This window comes from Varanus komodoensis, unplaced genomic scaffold (assembly GCF_004798865.1).
Source record: "Varanus komodoensis strain SLA01 unplaced genomic scaffold, ASM479886v1 scaffold21, whole genome shotgun sequence".
Taxonomy (NCBI): Eukaryota; Metazoa; Chordata; class Lepidosauria; order Squamata; family Varanidae; genus Varanus; species Varanus komodoensis.
This window is the reverse complement of record NW_025335589.1, coordinates 10,506,468-10,534,440: the sequence shown is the minus strand read 5'-3', so window position 1 is coordinate 10,534,440 and position 27,973 is coordinate 10,506,468. Positions and strand designations below refer to the sequence as shown.

At 38.3% G+C, this 27,973-nt stretch overlaps 1 protein-coding gene across 1 annotated transcript in view; it reads right to left on the bottom strand.

Moving 5' to 3' along the window:
- Window positions 1-1,797: 1,797 nt before the first annotated feature.
- Window positions 1,798-27,973, bottom strand: part of GUCY1B1 (guanylate cyclase 1 soluble subunit beta 1) — a 51,627-nt gene continuing 25,451 nt past the window's right edge. Inside the window, exons 3-14 of the mRNA XM_044430878.1 lie at window positions 26,082-26,182; window positions 25,159-25,277; window positions 21,052-21,249; window positions 16,013-16,243; window positions 14,308-14,424; window positions 13,897-14,030; window positions 12,455-12,652; window positions 8,585-8,822; window positions 7,472-7,612; window positions 6,537-6,691; window positions 6,114-6,240; window positions 1,798-3,745 (exon numbers count right to left, since the gene is read on the bottom strand). Coding sequence (XP_044286813.1) covers window positions 3,722-3,745; window positions 6,114-6,240; window positions 6,537-6,691; window positions 7,472-7,612; window positions 8,585-8,822; window positions 12,455-12,652; window positions 13,897-14,030; window positions 14,308-14,424; window positions 16,013-16,243; window positions 21,052-21,249; window positions 25,159-25,277; window positions 26,082-26,182 — 1,783 coding nt within the window. The 3' untranslated portion in view covers window positions 1,798-3,721. The remainder of the gene's footprint in view (window positions 3,746-6,113; window positions 6,241-6,536; window positions 6,692-7,471; window positions 7,613-8,584; window positions 8,823-12,454; window positions 12,653-13,896; window positions 14,031-14,307; window positions 14,425-16,012; window positions 16,244-21,051; window positions 21,250-25,158; window positions 25,278-26,081; window positions 26,183-27,973) is intronic.

Here is a 27,973-nt window from a genome sequence, read left to right as displayed (position 1 = left end):
TGCTTCAGTTGCAGATTGCTTACTATGGAATAAACCATAGCATTAGATGGAAAGATGTCGGGGTGAGAGGCAGTGGCAGCTCCTTTTGGCTGTTCTTCATCAGGTCTCCTTCATCCATCCCTGCTCTTTTAAGCTGGTGCCCTGGTGACAATCCTTCCAGGTTGCTGACTTGAGACAGTTGGCTTGTTCCATGTAGTCACGTTCTCCTTTTGCATCACAGAGCGAGATGGGGTCCTGCTTATTGAGAATGCCACAAGACAGCCCAGGGTATGCCTCCAATGCTCCTGGGATGCTTGCTGGCATCACCACTGCTGTCCTTGACCAGACAAGTGATGAGAAGCCAGCAGAACTGTGAGATGTGGGGCTATACAGCCCGCCCACCATCCTCGGGTGCCCAATTGCCAGGGCTAGAGGAAGAGTCAAATACTTTTGTACATGAAATAGAGAAGCAACTAACACGATATTGCCTCAAGCATCCAAATAGTTCCGGCTGGCCCTACCTGCAACTCTGTAGGATAAACACAGAGGATGCTTTTAGAGGATCAGTTTAGAGAATGCGTTTCATATGGTTATTAAGGCTAGGACATGATTGATACAAGCAGAACTGCATGGACCAGGCTGCCCAGTCAGCATACCAATTATGCAATGTGGGAATGATTACAGCCATCTGTAATAAACTGATGAACAGAAGAATTCTATGTACACAAGAGTAAGCCTCATTGATCTAAATATGGTTTACCTCTAAGTAAGCATGTATAGAATCATACTGTTAGCCCTACTGATTTCCTGGTTCTCTCTGGTTTTAAAAATGAATTTCAAACATCTATTTTCCAAGGGTTCTTGACTGGAAGAGCTCAGTCATAATAAGAATATGTGTAAACTGACCCAGCCTGTAATGCGTAATAGGTGGGCACCAATGTTATAATGAAACCCTGCCAGCTGGAACCTCTTGGACAGTGCATGCGTCACGCCTCCACATCATGTACCCACCATGTGCTGTTTCTGGCAGCCACCCATCTCTGCACCATGTAAAGCCACAGCTTATTTCTTAATGGCATCTACTTCCGGCATTCATCTCCTCTGTATTACTGCTACGATATTCTGGATTTCACTCTCAGCAAAATACAATACAATATCTATCTCTCTAAACCTATGTTATATGTATGACAAGGTTTGTAAATGCACCAGATTGCAGGATTGGGTAATAATAAGTGTTGCCTTATTACAAAAGATCTATTCAGGCATGATTAAATGTGATAAAGTTCACTAAGTAGGCAAGAAGGGAGCTATGCTGAGTACCCTCACGCCCCGCAGCATTCTATGTTAAGCTCCTTCCCCAGGTGTCCATACGTGCAACATGGCCACCTGTAGCAAAGGACCTTACATAGCATTTTGGGTGAAATTCATAGAGCAAAGTAAAAAGATGTGGCTCAACTTGGTATTATCACAGTGCAGGCTGCAAATGGAAGATGGCTTTGAACATTCCACTAAGTGATGGAGGAAGAAGGTCCGCCTTTAGGAAACAGAAAAGCAGAGATGGAGAGAGCACAGGTCATACATGCTTCCTCCATCAAAACCCAGCCTAAAACAAATTGGATATAGTGTATGTTTCCTTTCCATAGAGTGTTCCCTGTAATTCATAATCATGCTTGGGTCATTATCCATAGTTTTCTGTTGTCTGGACAGCATCTGTTAAAATCTCAGGTCAACATTATGCAACAGTGCACAGTTCACAGAGTCAATGAATCTGAGGTAAAGCCACAGATTAAAAATTACTTAAATGACATAGACGGTATATGGAATATTAGAGATAAGATGTGTTTATTACAACATTTTCAAAATTGACACATATTTTTTCACCGGGAAAAACCCCTTCCAACATCTGTGAGAAATGGCCTATAATTTAAAATCCTTCCTTCTACACATGAACGTAAAACATTTATACATATATTTTGTGTTGATTAGATATATATATATTTATAAACTAAGTACTGACAAATTTTATACATAACATTTATATTTATGTATATATACATATATGTACACATTTATATCTTATAAACACACATATATTTTTAAAAAACAAATAGCTGATGTCTTTTCCCTACAGTATATCTAAGCCAGGCTCATCAGTTCTGGCATGTTTAGAATACAGGATAGATAATCGGAGGTTTATAAAAAATACAAGTGCTGTTTACACAGCAGCTACATTTACACAGATCTATCTATATGAACACATCATGAATCTGGATAATCAACTTTCTTTACAAAATGGTGGACTTTCTGCTTCCCCACCCCCTCACAAGCAATATCCCAGTAGCTTGTATTAGAGAGGAACGTTAAACAATTATATTTTAGCCCCTGAAATTCACCCAAGCAGCATTCAGACTAGATTTTGGGATTGCACACTTTGAAATGGATTTCCAGGAAAACTTACAAGCATCCACAGCAAGTTTTGGTGGTTCTTACCAATGTGGCGGGTGTAGCTAGACTTGAACAGAGGACTCTAGTCACTGGTGTGCTTCAGTATTGTAAGCGATATGCCATGGACCACAGCTTAGAAACCTTTCTAGCACAGTACAGATGTGATCCTTCCTGCCATTTTACCACTGCTGAGATCACCCAGTGAACAGGGCCACGGTGAATAAAGTTCTCCGGAAAAAGCACATTTGCTTTTTCGGGTATTCAATCCCCCTAGTGTTGACAAGGAAAGGGCCCTTAGAATTACATATAAGGCACAACCTTTGCCAAGCTTTCTCTACAGGTCCAACATGGTGGAGACCTGAAACTTGTGGTCCTTCATAGGTCCCTTAGTGTTAGGATAAATCTGGTCAAAGATCCGGAAATTTCTCACTATGCTGCTTCTCAAAGTTGACCACATTTTTCTTTGGAACTCCACACACACCATACACCTACTCGCTCACCCTATCATTAGGCATGATATAAACTGTTGTCCAGCAACATAGTAAGCATGAATTATCTTTACCACTAGCAATCAGTAAGTGCAGCAGGAGAGAATAGGATTAGACTGAGAATAAAAATTGGCACACATTTCCCACTAACCTAACATCAAATAACCTACTTTTCCATGTACCAAATGTATACATTGCATCAGGTGACAGTCAATACATAGTAAAAGAGCAACAGACAGTGCACAGAAGCTTCTAGAACAAATTGCATCATTTCACAACAGCAGATTGGAAGGAAGCAGATGGATAACTGTAATAAGCTTTACAACAAAATGCCAAATCATGGTTATAAAAATATCTGTTCTTTGTTCTCATGATTCTTGCTATCAATTAGAATTTCTTGCACAGCTTTGAGTCACATCATCATAAAGATCATGGCGATTAGTCATTAGAGATGGAGATGAAAAGCATATGTATGAAGCACTAGATTTGTTATGGTTCGCCAGAGCACACAAGACTTAAAGTTCATCAATATGTTAGATTTTAAGATACAGAAAGAAAGACAAATGATCTTGGGATACACATAGCCAGAGCAGAGATACTGTCATATCAAAAGCCAAGTGAACAAAAACCAGCCAGCAGAGAGCACAGAGAAGCCTGGTGAAAATGTTAGTATTCGGCCCAGATCAAATGAGTAAATGCAAGAGATACAACATGTAGCAATAGCAGTCACATCTAATTACTACCAGACTATGTTAGTGTCAGGACACAGTGTTCCACTCTGTTTCTTGTCCTCTTGTATTTTGCCTGGCTCAGTTAGCATCATGCGTTACTTCCTTGAAGGCATGCAAGAAAATTTGAAAAGGACTTGAGCTTATAGTAATAATGTGCAGTAAGCAAGAAATATTCATATATGGGTGAATTGCATAGACACCAACACTGTTATGTGCTTAAGGAAGAATAACTACTATTAGAAGCTCATCATCATTTCATGTTTTATGTTTCATGGTAGTGTAAAGATGCCATGAACCACATAAGAGCCCATACTTAGCACTGAAAGTTATTTTCAAGCATATTTGATGGTGTCACATTCCTATGATACAATAAAAATATTGTATCACTTTTCATGTTTGATCCTCTGCAGTTGATTCTCAGATTTCCATGAGATTCCCAGGAGATTCTGCTCCTGCTTTGTGTATAGTATTTGTCTGCTTAACTGTGCTTTGGTCTTTGCTTGTATCCAAACCATTCATGCCTTAGGACTGAACATTTTGTGTTTAAACAATTGTCTGATTGCCTTTTGGACTGCCCATAACATGCTCTAATACTCAGACTGATTCAGCCAAAGCAGGACAGCTATCTGTTTTTAATTGTTTCAGGGCAGAGACAAGAGAACAGAAAAGGGTTATTAGTCATGGTGGTGATCCTATCATTGTGCTTTAAAAGCAGGTTTAAAATGCAAGTGTGCACAGGAACCAAGATGGGGCCACGGCTAGACCTGCCATAGCAACAGTTTTCATTCTCTTTGAAAGTGGGTAAAGTAGTATCAGTAGCGTGCAAATCTAATAATGGACCTTGTGAAAAATGTCTTGCTTAAAACAGAGAGCATGGATATTAGAAGTTGACATTGCTGAAGGCCAAAACATGAGCATTAGCAAGTCAATACAGTTCAATTTCTGCCTGCAGGACTGCATGGCCTGAAACCTCCTCTTGTTTGATCTTAAGTCTCCCATGGGTTCATTATCAACATTTAAGTCTCGCCCTGATAGCTACTGCCTACTAGCAGTATACTAGTACTAACTAACTAGTTAGTACTAACATTTCAATATAGTAATACAGGCCTGAGTGCTATTTCAGTGAAAAAGGGCATATATCAACAAATTGAATTACTCTTAGCTCAAAAATTACGTATCAAAGCATTAAGACACCAGTTGTTGGTAAAACCTGGCTGATTCTTTTTGTTTACATTTCATGTGTTCTTTTGGATTTTCCCCATTTAAGAATGATGCTAATTTGCAAATGAATTTCTATGGCTGTCTTACTATAGTATAAGCTAGCTGTGACAATAAATATATTTATTGTTCAAGAGACACCATCAGCATAGCTACATACTTATGGTGCTTCTTGAAATTAAGCAGCTTGTAGCTCAAAAATGCATGTTTATTTTTTGGGCCCAGAGTTCCATCTCCCACATAAAATTCAGGTTTCCAAGTTAAGCAATTAGTTAACTGTGCTTTGGTATAAATAATGTTGTTGCTAACAGTATAAAATTTAAGCAGTGTAAATTTTAACATTTGTTTGCTAGAGCAACCTAAATATATTTACACAACATAAACTGTAGTAATAAGCAATATTTACTACCCACTTTAGTATTTGGAACTAAGTTGGAGTGAAATGCTTTTGATGTTAGGGCTAGGGCAAAAAGTGGCTTCCAGTGTTAGTCGAGCCAAAGTGCAAATATGCTTTGAGAAAATGGAGCTCTTTCAGAAAGCAAACCATACAAAAGGGAAGCAGTGTGTAGAGTCACAGACAGTGCAGTAGCTGCTCAACAGAAGCGAGGGTAGAAATGTCCAATGGTTCAGAAGATCATTGTCAGTTAAACAAACCATGTTGGTTTGTTTCAGTGCAGCACATGCCAAAACATGTTAGATGTGATTTTCATAATCATCTGCTTAGCCTCATTTGGTCATATCATCTGAATCTGGACCGCATGGTCATTTTACAGGGAAACAACCCTGAAATAACCCACAGGATGTTATTTAAATGTTGCTTCCCTCTCAAACAAGGCATGTTGCCAGAATTCAGACAACATAACAAGCCAGGAAGGGGATAACTAAATCTTGCCCAGCACATGCTGCAGCTTAAGCAACACACTGTGGCTTGTTTAGCTGAGAAGAACTGTGCAAACTAGTCATGGTTGGAATGTTACCAATCCTAGCATCATAGGAATTGCATGTGAAATTGATATTTAATCATTTGGCACTCTCAAGGACTTTCTGAACTATTTAAACTAGTTGCTAATAAACACATAAACAAGAGGGGTACAGAACAAACATTGGTTTCCTTTCAAGATAGCAAACGTATTAATGCTCTGTTTTTAAATGGTTTATTTTTTGAAGGGACATTCAGTTCTTCAGGGAAATAAGGCCCTCATGGTTTACACTGTTCATATGTATTCCTTGGTGATTTTTAATTAAGTCATACCTCTGTCTCTGTGCACTTTCTGGACAGAAACCAAACTTGCATTGGTTCTTTTTTACCCTTCATGGAAACAGGTCCTCTATGTTCCAGGTGGAATTGTGGGTCTGAATTTTCTGGAGTCATCAGACATCTGCAATTAAAGGCAAACAATTAACAGCAAAAGATATATTTTTTGCGAAGTGCTGTGTGGAGCAGATGCTATTGGGCTAGGAAATGTCTTTAAAAGCCTATCACAACTTATTATATTTCCCACCCTCCATTTAATGCTACTTTAGTACACTTTGTTAGCATGAGTTCATTCAAACTTTTTAAATAAGGAGTTGACTCTAAAATCAATGAAAGAATGAACCAATTGCTCTAAAAAAGACAATTTAGAAATGGTTACTTTGAAATTAATACAATCAATCAGGAAACTCAATTTCTTACCTGTAAGTGTATTCAGAAACATTGATCCTTCCCTTTTCCCCAGTGGTTTCTGTTCTGCTTGTTAAGTTAACAGTGTTTCCAAAAAGACAATAACGGGGCATCCTTTGGCCAATGACACCTGTGACTACTTCTCCTGTGTGAATGCCTATTGTTATCTTTTTATTTAGAAAATAGAAAGTAAAATGTTACCAAGTCAAATGCAATGTATATGGCATTGCAGTTCACAGCTTAGGCTGATATAAACAAGCTAATAAATCACTAGCTTCATTACCCAGGTAATTAACAAAAGACAACAAATCTATTAGTACTTGTAGTAAGGTCCAGTACCCTAGCCCTAACCCTAATTTTTCGATAATCATTCTATCCATTTCAAAGGTCATTTTGTCCATATATTCACAATGATGGATAGATTTCTTACCTGGAAAATTAAATTTAGCTTTTATATCTTTTCAACCAATGCCTAAGTTTTCATAGAATGAAGGGGGTTCCTACAGTGACAGAGGTGAATTCCCCTGTGAGGCTTCTCATTGCAGTGATGGCTGCCAGTTTGAATATTTGAGTCACTGGAAGAGCATGCCATAGTTTGTTGCTATATAACAAACTCAGCAAAGATGCAATTTGTGGTAGTTAACAAGTCACCCATAACCTAAAACAACCTATGGTCTAAAATAATCCTTAAAATCACCCCCAGTAGCTTTTCATTATATGAGAACCAGAATCCCATGACAAGTTACAATAATGGACTTAAGAACAACTTGTTGTTAGGTGGTCTCCACTGACCAGTCACCCATATGCATCAAAGCCCCAGTACTGGTTATGCCCATTACTATAATCTTGCCCCCTTTTGTGGGAGGAGGACGATGAGAGAGCATTTGCTTGTTTTAGACGTGAAGATGATATACAAATAAACCTATAGACTATTGCAAATTACTAACCTGTACAGACTCTCCATCCACTTGCACCTGTCCCGCTATCTCCATCATATCCAATGCTAGGTGGCAGATGGAACGTGCATGGTGAATGCATGGCTCTGGCAAGCCACTGACTGTCATATACTTATCTCCAACTGTCTCAACCTATCAAAATATGAAATTAGCAGTTATTCTGCTTCCTTGGTTTTAGGAACACTGGTATCTTGATCAGAAAGCAAACTATTATTAATTATATGAGAAACATATGAGAAATATATGAATCTGTGTCCCATCACACTAGTCTGCTTTGACTTGCAACTAGAAAGGCTGGAGATAATTATTATTTATTTTATTATTTATTATATTTTACACTGCTCATGAGCAGAAAGGCTTCCTTGGCAGTTCACAGAATCAAAGATAAGAGCTAAAGTAATGACTTGAGTAATCACACTTCGAAGTTATGGGAAAATCATACTGGAGATAAGCAGTATACTTTTCTTTGCCTTCACGGAAGCATGTGTGGCAGCAATTCTGACTGAATCATGCGTTCCTGAGAAATCAGGGCTGTGACCACTTATACAAAGGTGAAGAAAACTATAATGCATAACTCCGTTACGTATGATTACTGACATATATGGTTTAGCCCTCAGAAAATTGCATATGCCTGCATGTAGCAACTCCAGTAATCTGTTGCCTAAATTATGTGGCTTTCTTTGGCTTCATGACAAGCCCACCTCGGGGTTCAGTTTTAGTTCGATTATTTATAGCATTATTCCTTTTGGACAGGCCCTCCACTAAACTGGGTAAGTACTGTGCATAGCCCATCAAATTGAATGACAAATACTGCATCAACATCACTGAACACTTGACACTTAACATCTGGATTCAGAATGAAGTTTCAGCAAAATGTTTTGTAGTTGCAAACTATTTCTCTGATTTCTGTAGTTGCAATTCACTCAGATATTTCAGTGTGATTTAAGAGTAAGTGCTTATATGTAGAAAATCTTCATCAGATAACACCCATCTGATTGAAACTTTTCATATTTTTATAATTAAACATTATGGTATGTGCATAATTTTCAATTGGAGCAACAGTGTTTCTAACGCAAAGTTCAGAAATGGAGCAGTGCAGCTTACCTTATAAACAAAGGGATTCCTCCGTGAATCAGTCAGAATATCAAATCTTGTGTAAAGATCATTTAAAAGATTGACAATTTTCATGGCACCCTCTCCAGAGGCATGTTTGCTGCAGAAGGCATTAAACCCAACAATGCCACTAAACAATATGGTCACATTATCATAACGCTTTGCTGGCACAGGACGCTTGTGTCTCAGCTCGTTGGCCACAGATGGCGGAAGCACAGAATACAACAACCTAAGCAGACAGAGTAAAGAAAGGAAAGAAATGGAGAAATTTTTGTTTCAATAAAGTTCCCATATGAAAGGTGATTTTATATGTTATAAGCTTCTAGCAGTAAATGATTCAAGATATTAAGAGTGGTTTTTATAGATATAAAAAAACACTGCTAAATGCTTTGTGCACAATTCAGGCAAAGGATAGTATTTTAACACTCATGGATTAAGTATATACATGATCCTCTAGAAATTAAATTGATAAGTCATAAAATATTTTTCTTTGCTTTGATTGTATCCTTAAAATTTTCCACAGGAGTCACTTCTTTCACATATTAGTTTACCTGAACAAGAGATTCAATTTTAGGGGAAAACAATTCTGCGTATGTTTAAAAAGAACCAACTTAAAATGTATGTGTTATTAGTCATGATGTATATATGGTTTTGTCCCACCAATGTGTTTGGTTAACTTACAATGTTGGCATGAATGTACACACACCCACAAGCATTGATACCTTTCCATAGCTCACCTAACTCACCTACATTCTAGATGAATTATATACAGATTTTACAACAGATCTTCAGAACCAGATGAAGGCAAACATATTTCTTAAATTTGATTATTAAAGGCATAAACTTATGCATGTTTAGACAGAAAAAAGGGGCTTCCCAGCTTCCCACATAGCTAGCTGGCTGATTGGGGCATGTTGGGAGTCGTAGACATTTTTTTCCTATGTAGACATAGGATTATGCCTTAATCCAGATAATCTGTTATTATTCTGATAGCTCAAATGAGGTGGGTTGCAGTAAATAAGTCATGTACATTTAAACAAAAACTAGTGTCCAAAACTGAAAGTCAAAGTTATGAGTCAAGGGGGGAAATAGCCAAGAAAAAGCCAAGCTAATAATAAAAGCTTCCTTTAAAAAGTAGCATGTAATATCTTCCAGAATGCCTTGAGTTCATCAAAACATACTTTATACACTCAGTGACCTAATTTAGTTTTTTTTCAGTTGAATTGAGTATGGTCTGATTTTTATTTAACAAGTCTGTTCTTTTATTTTCATATACCCACTCTTAATCATGTTCAGATTGTCGGAAGGCAAAAAATATATTAACATGAGCCAGTAAGTGAAGGATTTTCTACATGAGACGCATAATTCCTGAATCTACTTTTGGCTCTGTCACAGAACTGATAGCTGAGTTGCATGCAAAAAGCTTTTCCTTTCTTGCTTTTCCACTGCATAGCCTCTAGGTGGAACAGTGCTATAGCAAAAAAGAGCAAATGCTCAAGTAGCAATAGCACCTCTGAAAGTGAGATCTAATTTCTGAAACAAAAACCTTGAAAAATAGAAGATCACATTACTGAAAGAACCATGAGGAAGGAATCATAAGCACACAATAAGGAAAAAGCTCTATGAAACACCACAGGTATGCCACTAAAAACAATGCTCCAAACATTAAAAAGTTCAGAACATTTCTCCAAGTGAGTTGGCACCATCACAAAGAGACTTTGTGATTGCTGTTTTGTGTGGCATTTCCTAGCAAGTGTAACATGAGCCCCAAGGTCATTGATACAAAGACTGAGCAGATTATTGCATTGCTGAAAGAGCAACTTCTGAAGAGACTTTAGTGGCATGTATCACAAGTAGGTGTGATAATAATTTACTCAATGATTTCTGGAACAAGAGGATGAAGGATGGAAACTAAAAGAGAACCCAGCTGGGTGAGGATGCCTTTAGGGGCCATGCCTAGAATCCTCTCATCCTGAGGGAAGGCTATTCCACAGGCACATTTTACTGGAACAGTGCCAAATTATGAAACTGAAACTCATTCTTTGTTAAATTAGAAACTCAGAATGTAAGTACATCCTCAGTAAACCATAGAAACCTTTCGTGTAATGTTATGCATGGACATCAGAAGTCCAACTGGTGGTGACTATTGCAATGATGGACTGTATTCAATAATCAGATCAACAGAGCCTATTATCAAACAGCTGCCTAGAATATTCCCCTCCCACTAACAACTTCTAACATCACCACCTTTAATCTAAGAAAGATAGGACAGCAGCAGCCTTTAAAGCACAGGACAGAAAAAGCCCAGAAAACCACAACAGGGCAGCAGGACCACAGTGGACTGCTTTCAGAAGTATATCCAAGTTTTAGTACTCAGTATAAGTAGAGTGCCCAACAAAATGTTGAAGTGTAGAGGGCTTCTGTTCAGGTTTCCAACCATTCCATTCAATTCTATTCCATTCCCCATTGGGTCTACTGTCTTCTTACTTGAACAGTAGGTCAGCAAGCTCAGGCTTCATTGGCTTGTTTTGCAATCTCCCCTTTGATTTTTTTTTAACACTTCTGTAAACCTTGGATTCCTGAAGCTTTCCCCTCTTGTGTATAGAATCACAAACTGTAGAGCTAGAAGGGGCCATGAAAGCTATTGGGTCCAATCCCCTGCTGTTGTAGGACACCAAGTTACACCATCTCACTCTTTTTGAATGTCTCTAGTCTGTGAGAGCCCACAATCCACAACCAGGCAACAGGTTCTACTGTTGTATTGGTCTGACAGTGAAAACTTTTCCTGATATCTAGCCTGAATCTGAGTTGCAACTTGGCTTGATAGTTCCATGTCCTACACTCTGGTATCAGTGAGAAGAGCTCTTGACCTTCCAGTTTGTGACAGCTTTTGAGGTACTTACAGAAGGATATCATATCCCTCCTCAGTCTTCTCTTCTCAGGGCTGAACATTCCCAGTTCTCCAGTCTCTCCTCATAGGGCAGTGTTTCCAAATCCAAATAAACAATCATTTTTGTTGCAATACCATTTCAGGAACGTAAGGATCAGTATTCAGAAAATGTGTTTTTTGTTGGCATATACGATATATTCAATTTCTAGCTATAAAACCTGTTTTGCCAAGGGACACTATTACTCTAAGTAGTTTATATAGTAATTTTGAAATACAAATAACAATGAAGGCTCTAACTAAATTTGCCACAGGCAAGGAAGATTCTAGAACTGGGAAGCAGTATTCTAAGAAAAGCAAATAACTTCCATAACCACAGGGAATCCAAACAGAAGGTTTTATTCACTGAATTGCTTTGGTTTCTAATATAGTCTTGTTTATTTAATTCTAGGTTATGGCTTTAGCATTCATATTATGCTGATTACTTTCCCTATCATTTTCAAGTTTAAATGATGATAACACTGACAGAACAAGACTTCCTGGATATTATTTTTCTCAGTTCAACTTCATACAACATGCTGCAAGATTTTTCCACTGACCTTAATTATACATGCTGTGTATACCAGGGGCCCAAAACTGTTCTGAGCTGGGAACTAGATTCCCCACCCCCTGTGGGCTCAAGTGACATCAGGGAGAGTGTGACTTTTCTACTCACACTGAAATCAGAAGCAATGCCCCTAATTGTATGGGAGAAAGACATATTAATTTCAACATGAAAAGTTAGATATTCACTGTGTTTTTCAGGTCACCCCCTTAATGTCACTTCATATGAAATAGTTTCATTGACGTCAACTGGACAACCCCAAAACAGAGGAGTCTGTGAACCTATGTGAAAGCAAGACTAGTCTGTGAAAGCAAGACTAACAAACCTCCTCACCACTGTTTCTTGCCTACATCTGGAGAACAACTCTTACGTGTCTGTCTTTTTCTTTTCATCCTCCAGTGCTCTTAATGTGTGCTGAAGCCGGTCTGTTAGTATCTCCAATTCTTGCGTCAGCTTGTATTCCTCCCTGAACTGCTCTCCCAAAAGGACCAAGTCACGGGTAGCATCATGCAGTGGAATGTCACTCAGGTATAACCCTCGTCTGGTTAAGTCATCCAAGTTCATCACACTGTAAGACAGAGAAACAGTCAAAGGAAAGATAAGAAAATGGTCGGATGCCATCTGCCTTGCAATAAACAATGAAGGGCATAATCCTATGTGTGTTAGGCATGGATCATGCTGGAAATTGTATAACCTTTTTCCATCTAAATCTAGATGGGATGGTGCCCTTACTTTGTAATTATTTTTAATTGTCAAAAAGCGACATGCTTTCCTATTAATATTTCATATGCATGAAATATTTCACTTTTTCTGCTCAGCCGGTGCAGTATAACTATACTTTAAATCTATACACAGCTTTATCTAAACAAAACTTTTTAATTTTTTTGTTTTTTAAATTTTGTAGTACATTTGATGTTTTATTGTATCCACAGTATTAGGTTTAATTGCTTTTTTCAAATTGTTGTTCACCACCCAGAAAGCTCTGACGACTGGGTGCTTTATAAATGGAATATATAAATACATAAAGTTACCAGAAAAATACAGGTGATGTGGTGTTACACATGGGTTTATCCACTAGTCAAGGAAATGGGATTTGTTTGTTCAATTTATTACAATTTTAGGATTAGCGCTGATCTGTTCACAAATATTCTCTGGGCAAATTGCAAACATTTTTAAAAGGAGCAATACGATAGTGAAAATATAAAATGCAATGCAAATATGTAAAACAAGAAATTATAAAGATGACCTGAGGGTCTGAGCAGGTACATACAGGGCGAGACATTTCTTTAGAGATGTGGTCTATATTGTAATAATTGATTGTAACAGCCAATATAGGCAAAAAGGAAACAAACACAGAGCAAAAGCAGCTCAGCTTTGCTGTCTGGTTACTATTAGTTCTTCTCTCAGCAGGCTACTACTACTGTGATAGAATGATTTTGATCCTGACCGGACAGCCTATCAGAGCAGCAGGGATGAAGGAACTGGTTTCACCATTTGGCTCATGCCATTTCCCAATTCAAATATCTTGCTGAAGTCTTAATTTTAACCTCTGCAAGAAAGGGGGGCACCGGTACTTTTCTCCAGCAGAAGTACTTGTGAAGGGCACCTAGATCAGCTGATAATATAAAAGGCAAGGGTTAAGTATCTCTCCACCAATGACCACTGATCAAAACTGGAGCCCCTCCACCCCATGTGGCTATTTTAAAGTAAGACCAATGCACACAGCCCTTTGCATCATGGTTCTTTGGGCCCAAAGACTACACTAACTTTGTCACAATGCCAGTGCAATAGAGACTGATCTTGTTTGCTTACCTTGGAGAACAAAGAAAGAGAATGCTGTCTGCTTCAGGCAAGTAGATCATTTGACCCTTGAGGCGTAAGCAGCTGATTTCTGTACCAGTTAATTCATCCTCACACTCCAGCTTTTCCACATCCAACAGCCCTTCCTTGTAAAGATAAAAGTCACTGCAACTAAAAATGCCATAGCCACATGTATATGTCATCCTTTGAACCCACAAACACTTCTTAATGCAATCTGCAATCACATGTAGGTTTTATTTCTGTTTTTGTACCCTTGGACCAAACTGGAATGGGTCAAGAAAAAAAAAGTCTTCTGCTTCTTTCTCCCTTTCAAAATCATGTCAAAGTTTGGAGAGTTTATTGTTCATACAAGTACAGCATAATTACGCAGTGAATATGGCAAATGAATAGCATTTAGGTTACCTTGCTCCTCAACACAAAGACTGTGTTGATATGTGAGAGAATTCCATGGAAACTAATATCAATATGAGGCCGAACCAATGAAAACACTGATAATAGATTGCAGTATCCTGGCTGGAGCTGAAATAAATGTAAATAAAACAGGAAAATATCATTTTTGAAGTCTTGCAATCTATAAGTGACGATACTGCAATAGACTGTTCTTTACTGATTAGTGAGCTAATTTATCAGTGCAATCTTGATGTGGGTTTTTCCCTTTTCAGTACCACATTTTAGCATAATGTATTCTATATTTGGAAAATATAGAATAGTATAGTGTATTTCAATTGTGAAAAACATATAATTTCGAAGGCACAATGAAGGATACATGGTACTATAATATTCCCATGTAAAATGTTTTCTTATTTGAAAATTGAATGTTTCAAAAGGATTCCAAAAGAAGTTGCACTACCACACCTGTGACTCTCCTTTTCTTCATTGCTCATTTCCAAATTTCACCATCAACAATTGAATCAATTAATAAAATTCAAGGTCATATTTTCATGTGTAGATGTGTGCAGAAGGATGTTTACTTTACATTGGCATGGAAACCGCTCACACTGCCCAAAATTTGGGGGTAAAGAAAATAATGTGACATTTATTAACACTGAGCATGAATTGACTTTTCAGGATGTAACAACCCTTGTAATTGATTCAAGCACCAATTCCAAGAGCATGAATTGACTTTTCAGGATGTAACAACCCTTGTAATTGATTCAAGCACCAATTCCAAGAGCTACAATGATATATAAGCACATTACAAAATGACAATAAGAATGGCCTGGTTCATAGGACTCAAATATACACTGACTCAACCAGCACAAGCTAATATATGTTCAAATACACTTCTTAGTTACGTTAGATGTTTCACCAAGGGAAACTGTTTTGTTGCACCACCTTGAGATGTGCTTCCCTCCATACCGCTAGTCAGACGGGGTGGAAGGGAACATGACACCAGTTCATGCGAGAATTTTATTTTGCCCATATGTGCATTTTCAGAAATTAGTTTCTGAAACCTTACTCAAGTTAGGAAAAACAAATTTTGGGTGCATACTTTAAAAAATATACAGCCAAATGTGTTCTTTTCCCATTTGAACATCAACAAAAGATTGTAAATGGGACTACAGTTTCAAAGTGGAACAAGAAGAGCATTAATTAGCTCAACGTTGATTCTCTCAAGCATAGTCATTGGCTTCAAAGGAGTTCAGAAAGATCCCTTTTGGGGCCATTCTGGATTTATGAAAAATACCATGAGGAAAAAGGTAAGAAGGAGCATGCTGACTGATTGTCCAATATGAGACTTTTTAATTCACACCTTACAATGTGCTTAATGTATTCAATCATGAAATGAGAACTGATCAACACATATTTATAGTGTACTAGACAAAGCAATTATTTATGCTTCTTTCAGATTGCACATGGGGATCTTTCAGGGTTAATGGATTTAGAAAAAAGCAATTTTAAAATATTGATAAAAAGACTGCTGAAAGAGAGGTTTCATGCAGACCTAGATGAAAATGAACAAAGGCAAATGACTTTCACCATCCAAACAGTGCATGCAAACCGACTGCCAGTATGGACAAATCACACACCCATATAAGCCCATATAAACAAGTGTATAGTGGTACTTGCATACAGTGAAGGAGGGGAGAAGAAAAAGAAGTCTTACCTGTGGAAGGACTCTGTATATTGCATTGCCACACTGGGTGACAACTAGATCTCTGTCAAATATAATGTGGAAAGGGAAAGCCTTGCAAAAAGTATAAGGACTGATGCGAGATTCTTGAGTCCCATTCTCTTCAAATCTGTCCAAGTCTTCATAAAAGTCCTCTTCCTTAGACTCCTTCTCTTCAATTAAAAACTGAATATGATCACAATCTTCATTTCTTTGTTGAATAACCTTAATATAATAAAGAAAGCATTGTGAATAATAGTAGAATGCTCTTTGACTTGTGTTCCTCCCGTTCTTCTTCCATAGGGATCAAGAATTGCTCTGAAACTGCATGATCAGTTCCAAATTTTGGTACAGGGTTTTAGAGTTGACCATCTGAACCAAGTGAAGTTCAGACCTGGCCTGAAATGGTCTTGAATATTGAGTCCTAGGCAATAGTATGTCTATCCAGAAGCATCTGTGCCCTGGCATGAAGCAATTACCTTACTGCCTGCTGAAGAATAAAAAACAACTGTAGTCTTCCAAGGCTTCAGAACCAATACCATTTGCTCCTTAGACCAGGTCAGTAGGACAATCCAGTTTACAATGCAGAGGGTCACAAGAAGGCGCAAGTGCCACCTGGCACCATGGCAGTTGCCATTCCCATGAGGCTCAGGTGTCCTGGATATGCTTTGATTTCACAAGCGCATCCTCAATGACTTGCAAAAGGTAGTGCATGGATGGAGGCAATGGAGAAGAGCTAAATTGAAGACCTCTTACGTAGCCTGCTTTACTCACATTAGTAGGATTGCAGAAAGCCATATAAATGCTCTTTTGACGTCTAAGATGTCTACATCAAATGCTTCAAACAGCATTGATAAATCACCTAAGAGAAAGCTATCACTGGCTTAAGAAAGCTATAAAAGACTATAGTTGCTTTTGTAGTTGCTTTTAGGACTGTCACCTCATCAATCAAAGTTTAGTTAATTTTATTGAGCAAATACTCAATTGATTAAATCTGCACAGATTTGCAGTGAAATAAAACAATGCTACTTTATATTCTCTTCTAAAATTGCTATAACATGTGCATGATTGTCTAAGACTGGAAATGTATGCTCGTTATTGTTATTAACATTTATTGTTTATTGTAAGACATTATTATTTTAAATAACTGTATACCACCTTGATAGCTTTTGGCAAATAAATGGTAGATAAATAATGCAATAAAATATCAGAAAGTGCAGTGAAATGCCTTCTTTCTTTGAAAATGGGGCAAAACAACAAACCAGATCCCCAAGCTTTATACATTTTCTGACTTGTTCATGTGTGTGTGCTAAAGATCTGTGCGTAAAATGCTTAGTAAATGAAAGAACAACACCTACAGTGACCCAGCCAGGAATCACGTGTGATTCTGGTCTCCCTCTGTGGATCTCACCAGCAAATGACGTCAGCCAGGCATGTCTACGAACTCCTTCACCATGGCAACAACAGCAAAAATGAAGACAAATCACCCTTCAGGTTTCAAAGAGAGACCCAGCAGATCCTCCCTCCTGTAATTTGTACCAAAATGGATGTTCCGGCTCAGCTCTATGAATAGTGACTTCAACGAGGAAGGGAGAGTTTTCACAGTGCCATATAACAAACCCCAAAACACTGCTGCTCGATTTTTTAAGAAGCATAAATCATTCCTATTGAGTTCTATTAAAGTTGCCTTGTCAACATTCAAGCTGTGTCATAATATGTTCAATGTTTTCATTTTTTCCAGGCAAGGATAGGCAGAAGGCAAAATGAGATCCATTAGCAGCTATTTGGGCGATCCATAACAAGGGTTCCTGACTCGCAGTTATCTAATGTTGACCATTACTAAAAGGCTGCCCCAACTTAAAAAGTCGTCATCGTCATCATCTTACATTTATATCCTGCCTTTTGACTCCTAAGAGGAGACCAAGGTGGCTTACATGGTCCTCCTCTTTTCCTTTTTATCTGCACAATCCAGTGAGATGGGTTAGGATAAAAGTGACCTAGTGAGTTTCAGGGCTGCATGGGGACTAGAACCCAGATCTTTTGAGGGCTTGCAAGCCTGGTTCTGGTAAATGATCAACATGTTTGGACTAAGCATATGTATGGAGACACCATGCAGTATGGTATAACTGCAGGAAGTAAGCAATTGTTTATCACCGGGGGACTGGAGATATGAGCAAGAGGAAAGATATCTGCTATGCAACATTTTCATAGCATTTGCCAGTGTTTTTCTTATGAGAAAATGAAATCATCTGCTAGAAATAGACCCCAAAAGAGCTATTTGTTTATTTACAGAGTATCTCTCTCATCCTAAAAACAGTCCAAAACAATAAACAGAAACATTTGTTGTTGATTCATATCTTAAAAGCATTTCAAAAAACCATGCTTTTGTCCTATACAACTGGAAACTGTGGAAGAACAAAAAAGTTTAACTCCTTGTGCAGTTATAGTTGTTTAAATCAGTAGCAACTTCAGGAGACATGTCAGGAATGGCAGGCTTCATCAAAATAGATGGCCCTTCAGGAGAGAAAAACCATAAAGTCTTCTGGGACCTTACAGATTGAGGATACTTCATCAAAAAAATTGGCCTCTAATCATCAAAAATGTATAATGTCACAAGACGATGATTACTTCTCCTCCTTCCCCATCATTATTCATCGCTGCTGCCACTGTTATTCTACTAGTACAACCACTATTGTGGCCATTGTAGTATATTTACGACTTAAAGAAAAGCTGCACTGGGATGTCTGGACAAACCATAAAACTGCCACCAAACTTGCATTTGCACTGGTCAAACTATCTTGCCCTGTCCATTCTGCAGCTGCTACTGCTTATCCTACCTGGAACTACATGTGACATATGATTCACCATGACTTCCATGTATTTCAGCAGGGCTGTTTTCTTAAGATAGCCAGATGACCTTATATGCAATTTCTCTGACTGTGGTGCTATTGCATAATTTTCTATGAGATTTAACCAATCAGAACAATCAGATAAATTACCTCCTTGCCAGTACAGGAGGGTACTGATTTCATGTTCTAATGAGATACAGACCATTTTTGCTCATTTCTTTAACTTTTTACCCTCTCAAATCATTACCAATTTGAAAAATATATCTTTATATCAAATCAGTGCACAATACATATCAACTGAGGTATTTAACATACATTGACTTCCACATGACATCTATTTGTGGCAAATTATAATGTGATTTAATCATAGTTTTCATAAAATCTGAAGTGCCTGATCCTGCCTAATCTTGGAAGCTAAGCAGGGTTGGGCTAGGATGAAATCTGGATGGGCGACTTGAGTCTTTCATTGAGCAGGCAGTTAAACGTGATGGCCTGCCAGGCCTCTTCCAACTGTATAATTCTATCATTCTATATGTGTCAGCTATGATATATGATTCATGTACGTTTGAAAATTTGGGGTTCGTGATGCAAAAGTTCCTCTGCAGTAGTGTATCATGTTCTCCACTGAATCTTCCCTGTTTATAATACACTAGGAATGGATTAAAGACAGAATTATGTTATATTATTTATCCACTATAGACAAAATTATGATAAATGGGTGATAATAAATTGTGATATGAGTGTCTGCAGGGGGATTCTTCAGAAACCCAGCTCTATGATGCTGCAATCTCAAAGCCGGGATGTTGAAGGCCCAGACAGACAGACAGATGGCATGCCAGGAGTGGAGAAGGGAGTCCTCTGTCAGTTCCTAGCCTCTTTTCTTCTTCCTCCCAAAGTGCTAAATCTAGACAGCTGAAAATGGAGCAAGATGTTGTAGCAGTGGACATCACTGCCTCCCCCCTTGTGCCCTGAACTGGATGCTTGCAAACCTCCAAATTCAGAAGAGCTTCTGCCATGGGTGTGACAGCACGGCCTTGTGCTGTTGAAAATCAGCTGGAATTCAGATGTGTTCTTCCTTCTCCACTAGGTGCAGCACTGATGCCACATTTTGGGAAGACACAAAACAGCAACATACTAATTTTGCATATGCATGAGAGACAACAAATCTATTACTCCACAGGTGAAATACCAAGAGGGAAGAAACACATATCCCTATTCTTTTTCTTCCTTTGAGGGATGACAGCCCTCAAGGTTATCCTAATGAATATGTAGGGTTGATAGTAGCATGATACCAGGCTGGGGGAAGGGAAAGCAGCAAGATCTTTGTACATCGCCAATAGATAAGATTCTTGAACTGGTAATGAAATATAATAACCTTTCTCAAACCAAATCTACCCAGAAAGCACACTGAACATCTGAGGCCTTTGTCCAAGAGCCACTTCTGAGGGAAGCTCAGTTGGTGATGACAATGAAAAAGTGGCAGCCCCTGATTGTGGAACAACTACCTGTACTAAATCTCTCATCTGTCTGGTCCCAGATTAAGATTACCCTTGGTATTGAGACATTAAATGGTTCTAATGAATTGTGTAGACTTATATCTGTAGGTATCTAAGGCACTCTGCACCTTAAACGTTTTTTAAAAAATTCTATTTTCAAATTTTGTATTAGATGTTATGCTTATCTGTAATTTAAAGCAAATTGTTGTTAACCACCCAAAAAGCTATTGGGGTGTATATGAATAAAATTAATAATAAATTACACTAATGATAATAGTAACCACAATACTCTATGTGATATAAAAGGTTCTTCTACAGGACACACAACCACAATCTAACAAAAGCAGAGGATGGGTCTGTGACTATTTCACTTAATGCTGGTGTGTTAAACATTTCTCCTGGTAGCAAACTAAGGTGGCTGAGTGCTTATCTACTTGGAAGCAAAATAGAGCCATCCCAGAAAAAAGTAGTTCCTTCTACATATGAAGAGTGTTCCTAGAAAGATGAGGGATACATGCTAGAGTGCTTTTTATGTCTAGCAATGGGAAAACATCACCTTGGTAATGTGGTGCTTTTTAAAAATAGAGAAATTCCTATAAAAAATAATAATTTTAAGATCAACAGTATCTCCCATAAATTAGAGGCATGTCAATGGCTGATAAGCCATTACTTTTTTAAAAAAACTTACCTTCATATCTATTTCTGTTCCATGGATTTGTTGGGCAACTGTTTTGATGATTCCAATGACAATATCTTGAAGGCCTTCTCTCTCTGAATAGTAATGCAGAATAAGTCCCTTCCCCTTCTCTGCATCAGTACATCTAAAGGAAGGGGCACGCATGCCTGGGTATATTGTAGCAAGATGGTCATGCAAAGCATCAAGGTTCTGCAAAGAGATCATTTGACAAGTTAGAACCTACTTTTCCTGCATTTCTACTGCGTAACGTATTCCAATTGAATCTGAGAGTGAAATACAATGAGTATCAGCCACTGATGGAACTGCTTCTGCCAGTGATTTCCACTCTGCTTGCACTGTAGTGTGCAGCCTCAAAATCCTTACGTGTAGCAACAGGAACCTAAAAAGTAAGTGTGTTGGAAAATCAAGAGATATATGATGGGTGAGCAAGTTCAGAAATCATATTTGGACTGCAAACCTGCAATTCCTGACTTTTCTGTTTATTAGAAACATAGAAACATAAAAACTGAGCGAGTCAGAAGCGGTCTCCCAGGATCCAGCTGGCTAGGCTCATGACATGCCTACCATTACTCTTATTACAATTTCCAAGGGAAAGAAAGCAACATAATAATTGTGTACAAATAATTGTACCAAATTTGACTTTCCATACAATGGATCAGAGTCACTAGATCATCCCTATTCCTTTGGCATTTTTAAGGCCAAATCTTTTTAATATTTGTGTATGTGTGTGAGAGAGATTTTTGTTCTTAAATATACCAAGGAATGCAGACATGTTGTAAGTGCAAGTTGTATCATGCCTTTGCATAGCATCTGCATCTCCTCAAAACTTTTAAAATTGTTTGGACTTTATCTCCTGTGAATTATAAAATCCTTAACAGCTGCTTCTTCTCTTGGGAGGACTCCAAAGGAAACGAACGTCTTATAAATTAATTCTTTAGGCTGCACCCAGGCTAGGAGTTCCTGCTTCTATTTGTCTGAAATCTACATTTAATTAAGATGGTATGCTCCTTACAAAATTTTTGAAATAAAAGCATGTGCAACAACCATCCAAAGAACTCGCACATGGCAATGCAATAAGATCACTAAGGATATAATCCCAGGGCTGATAGATGTTGCCTTGCTAGGCATAAGAAAAGATGAAGACCCAGCACTTCTCTTCCACCCTCTCAGCCAGGGCTGTTCTTTCCACACCAGCTGAGACTCCAAAGATGGAAGACAGTCTTCCGGATGGGTGCCACAGAAAGTTGGGGAAGGGTGGGGTGGTGCTTTAGGTTCTCCTCCTCATGAGTAGAGGGAAACCCTTTAGACAGCCAAGATCAGCTAACCAAATGCCTTTAAAGGCCAGGGAAATGCAGAATCAGTCCTTGCCTCTTACTCTTGCCATGCTTGATTAGATGCCTATAAGCTTCCAAATTCAGAAGTTTACAAGCAGTCCCATGGGATGGCATCCATGAAGAAACTGACTAATTCTATCCTTTAGTTTTCCCTGGGTGTGCTTGTGGAACAACCAAACAGCTTAAGGAAAAGTTCACTATCCAATACAGGCAGTGCAAACAATTCATCTAATGTGTGTGTATGGTTAATATGATTGAGAGAGAGAGAGAGAGAGAGAGAGAGAGAGAGAGAGAGAGAGAGAGAGAGAGGGAGAGGGAGGGAGAGAGGGAGAGAGAGAGAATATAAGCATTTATACTTGACTGGAATTGGATCAGAACTTTGAAGGACTTACACATGGAAACAAAGCCATATAAAACAGGGTTCCTTGCATGTTGAATGTGCTGAGTAAATTTATACATATGGATGTTCATCAAGAGCAAACATAACCAACCCTGTCACTTGTCTATAAGTGCTTACTAGGGCAGGGAAAGGCCAACCATTCCAAAAGCTCTTCGGAGACTATTCTTAGAGACAAAAGAGACCATGTGACTGTAATCTGACCTGGGAGGCATCTGCCAATTGGACAATATAGAACTTTGATAAATCAATGAACGGATTTGAATGAGATGAATGAAAAAAATCTCCTGATCATTTGAAGTAAAAAGTGATAGCAGGAAACTGACATTTTTCAATGGTAGGAGAAAGGTCTAATTAACCATTTTCCCCTTGGACATTTGTCCACTCAGAATCACTGTCCTTGAATGGCATTTCTCCTGGCAGAGTGGGTAGGTGGAAAAGCAACTTCAGGATGCAAATGGAATGCATATTTCTTCAAAATGGGATGCAGAAAGAAAATAACAGGAAGTAATAGAGTTCAGCAGCACCTGTTGCTTTTGTTCTCCCATTTTCAGTCTCTGATGCCACTTATTATCCAAGAAGTATAAAAAGGAACAACTCCCAAGATGCTTCCTGCCACCCCATGAATGTCCCAGTTGTACAACTAATCTGTAAATGTACTAGAGTTGCTACTAAAGTGATACAGCAAGATATCCAAACAAATCAAAGCATTCTGAGATCTTTCAATAGGTAAGAGGCCTGGGATCTCAGTAGGTTGGCTAGATACAAGAAGGGACACAATTCCTGCACCTTTAGTGATGTGTAAAGAGTGAATTTAAGCAGCCATCTTCTGCATTTGGTCACCTTAAGTCCCAGTGTCTTTGATGCATAGATGAATTGGACCTGGAGTTGTATGTAGCTTTAAAGATATGTTCTTGAGCATTATCACAGACATAAAAACTAACCTAAAATTCATTGTCGGGTTAACTCTCAGTTGTTTAACCACAAAATAATCCACAGTGTCTGTATCTGGACATCTTACAAACAATTTAAAAGTAAGGCTATCATAGGTTGTTAAGTGAAAGCAGGTACAATGAGCATGTTGGAGGCAGTGTACTCACCCAGTCTTGCAAGATTTTGTCAATTTGTGAGCTAATTAATCCACAATAGCCATTACCTTTGAACTAAATCATTTTGTAGGCCGTACTTTTGAGTGCTATAAAACACCAGAGCACAAATACTATGTTCCCATTTTTAAAATATGACTTGAGATACAGAGTATTCCCCAAAGTATCTTAGAATAACCACCACTTTGTGTCTGATTGATTTTCTTTGGTTGTTTTAATGTAAACACTCCCTTGGGATTTCTCAAATTGCACTTAACTATGAGCTGTCTTTCTTTTGCATACTGCTTTGTATTGCCATTAGCAGTATTTTCAGATTCACATTATATAGAAACTAGGAATTACATCTTTTAAAAATGCCTATTTTAATTCTCTTCTTTCTTGCCTTTCAAATAAGTTTTACATGCTTAAATCCCTGAAATAAAGGCATATCCTTTAAATAAATTCTTTTCCAACTCCTTTTAAAAGTTGAAAAAGTATAAGCATATATTCCCACCGCATTTTTAAAAGCTTCTTTGATTTATATGCTGATATCAATCTGGACATGTAAACTGAAACTCCATAATCTTCTTGTATATTTTCACTTTTAAAAAATAGGGATTTCAGTCAGCCAGGGGCCTTTAAGCAATTTCGCCTTAAGAATACTCCAGCCCCATTTATCATATTATCCAGTCTGTATAATTAGAACACCAGTTTGAGATTTTTCTGAAGTTTATTAAGAATAATAAAGACAATTCCATCTCTACGTACCCCCAGATTAACAGAAGATATGAAATCAGCTTAAATTGGATTTAAAAATAGTTCCATGCAGTTATTTTATATGTTCTTGGTGTAATTAAAATCTTGATGCCTAGCATAGATAGCTTGGCATTAGTGCACAACTGTAAGTTTAATCTAGATTAATACAAACCCAAACTGGCAGGTACGTAGGTTTTCCTGAACAACAGCACAATGCTATACATAGTAACCTAGAGGCAAGTCTCATTGTGTCCAATGCAACTGACACTCAGGTGAAAGGGCACACGACTGACGCCCAACTGTGACAGCTTTCTCCTCAGAGGCAATTTATTTATGTGAGAGGTAGGTCATAGAGTAAATCAAACACTGGGGTTCAAGAGTACAGACAGATTTCTCATTCTAGATCCAGATCTGTACTTGCATAGGGGAATGCCCAAAAGAAAGAGACTCCCTTCTGTGCTGCCAATCTTTCCTGTAAAAATCAGACTGAAGCTTGCCTATTAAAGATTTGCCAGTGGTCTCTTACCTGCAAAAATTCCCTGACATTTGAGCCCAACACTCGCAAGATGGTGTCATAACCAGATTCTTGGCAAAACACGAAAAACATCTTCCCAAACATCTGAAGGATTTCTCCGGCATTAAGGTCTACAGAAAACCAAGAATATTGCATTATTTGATGGCATCAAGGCTCTCTTGCTGGGCCAACAAATCACATTTAATACTTTCTAAAGATGTAAGTGCAGCATTAGGAGAAGGGAGTGGTGGCAAAGACCAAACCAAAAAGACAAGCAGTGCCCTAGTGCTTCTTCTCTAAAAGGAACTGATATATTACAGAATGTGTCCACTTTTTAAAAGAAATTCCTTCTGAGAAGCTGATGCCACAGACCCAAACTACTCTTCATACTTTTCCACTGCTCTTAGGAGCATTCCAGAGATTTGGCTTAAGAACTCGCATACATGCATGCCTCAGATTTCCCTTTAATGTTGTTGTTGTTGTTAGTTGAGAAGTCGTGTCCGACCCATCGCGACCCCATGGACAACATTCCAGGTCTTCCTGTCCTCCACCATCCTCTGGAGTCCACTTAAGCTCACACCAACTGCTTCAGTGACTCCATCTAGCCACCTCATCCTCTGCCAACCCCTTTTCCTTTTGCCACCTATTGTTCCCAGCATTAGGCTCTTCTCCAGGGAGTCCTTCCTTCTCATTAGGTGGCCAGAGTATTTGAGTTTCATCTTCAGTATCTGGCCTTCTAAAGAGCAGTCAGGGTTGATTGCTGTTAAATCCCGCCTTTTAACTTGGAATATGTTAAAAATCCTGTTCTTACTTTTTGCATCCTAATCCACAAACCTTGGATACATTAAATCAAAGAAGGCAACAGCCTCAGCTGCTTGAACTGCAGTTTTTCCTGAAGAATTAATCGACACTGAAGAAAATCAAGATATACTTACTAAGGACTTTGCTTGCTGCAGCAACCAAATCATATGTTTTGGAATCATCATAAATAATTCTGACCAAAAATTGCCCTTCTTCATCGAGTTGTGCCTCTCGTCTACAACAAAGCACATCAAAAATACAAAACAAAGATGCATTTCTGAGGGAAGATCTGCTTAAGATAAGAATATGCTCTGTATACAGATACCATATGATTCTGAGGATCATTCAAAGAATTTAAGCAAAAAAAATCTCATGGTGCTATTTCCTTACACAACAGAAATTAAAATAATAAATAAATAAATAAATCCAACTTCTTTCAAAATTAACACTGGAAAATTAAACATAGGTCTATAGACAGCAGACAGTGTTAAGCACCAGGGAGGGCTGCGTCCAGCCCAGTGGTGGCGAACCTATGGCACACGTGCCACAGAAGGCATACAGAGCCCTCTCTGTTAGCACGTGAGCCAAGTCGCCCCAGCATCGCCCCAGCAGCCGAGCATTGGATAACAGCGCACACAGGGGCCATGTTCATGCTCAGAAAGGAGTAGTGATGCCAGGCAATGACGTCATGAGCCGCAACACATTAGCCGCAACTCGTCCGAGCTTTCACATGGCAGGTGCGCTGCCAAGGATATGGATATGGGTATGTATGTATGTATGCTTGGACTGGCTGTGGGTTTTAGGTTACAGTTTGGGCACTCGGTCTCTAAGAGGTTTACCATCACTGGGTTAAGGTAGGAAAAACAAGGTGTCCTGGCATGATTTTGATGGTTGGAATGTGTTTAGAATGGGCAGAAATGATGAGCAGTGTAGAAAAAGCTACTCAAGGAAGGCTTTTTCAAATTCCCTCTGTTTTCAAAGTTATTTTTGCCCTATATTAGGGTTAGGGTAGGGTTAGGGTAGGCACTACCCTCCATTAAACCACTTGTAAAATGGGCATTTATTAAAATGTAGAAAAGGAAGGAGATATCTTGCTGATAAGAGGAATAAAAATCCATTTTTTTTCTATGTTGACATGAGAAGAAGTATGAATGTTAACCATGGGATAGATTTTCCAAATATATAACATGTAGAAACTAAGTTTTCAACGTACAGACACACTGTGAAAGCATAACAGAAAGCAAGTATTTTGATATAATTGCCTTTTAAAGAATGTAATTGTAAAAGTTTACATGCTAACACTAATTTTTTCCTTATTAAAATGTATTTTAATAATTTAAGTTAATATAAAGCATTAAGTATAACCAGAGGTACAAAGCAATCGCCTCTCCTATGGAATATGTATAGATTTTATACATTCAGTCAACTGTTGGCTATTATCTTTCGGAAGCAGAGGTTGTACTTTGGAATATATGTGAGGCAATTTTGTACTGATTTTAAAAAAAAGAATATGTTGTGGTGTGAACTGATTTAGGTTAAGGAAGTTATACAGGATAAGTATAAGGAGATTTGGATTGGAATTCTAGTTTATCTAATAATGTTGAAACAGGTGTTTATATTTTTTTAAAAAGAGAATTCTTGTAATCATGCTGTTTGCACAATATTGAAGCATCTATGAGTTAAGAGTAATATATATCATGCAGGTATATATTCCATTATTGCAGAATAGTACAACTGAAGAATTACCTGGAAAACTGGAAAGCAGAAGAAATGGGTTCAAGGGATCCTGCTTTCCTTGAATGTAACACACACCCTCAGCGGGGTCCTGTTTAGCTCAAGCCCTCCTGGCTATTGCCACAGCCTCCTATGTTAATATGGCGGAAGAGTGCAGAATGCCTTATTTGGGGGCCATAAGCGCTGCAGAAAGATCTGATATCATGATTGTGCCACCATCATTCCAATGATTAATACTTCAAGATTAATATTTCTGGTCTGGTCATCCAGCAAGTTGATCCTTTACTCTCGA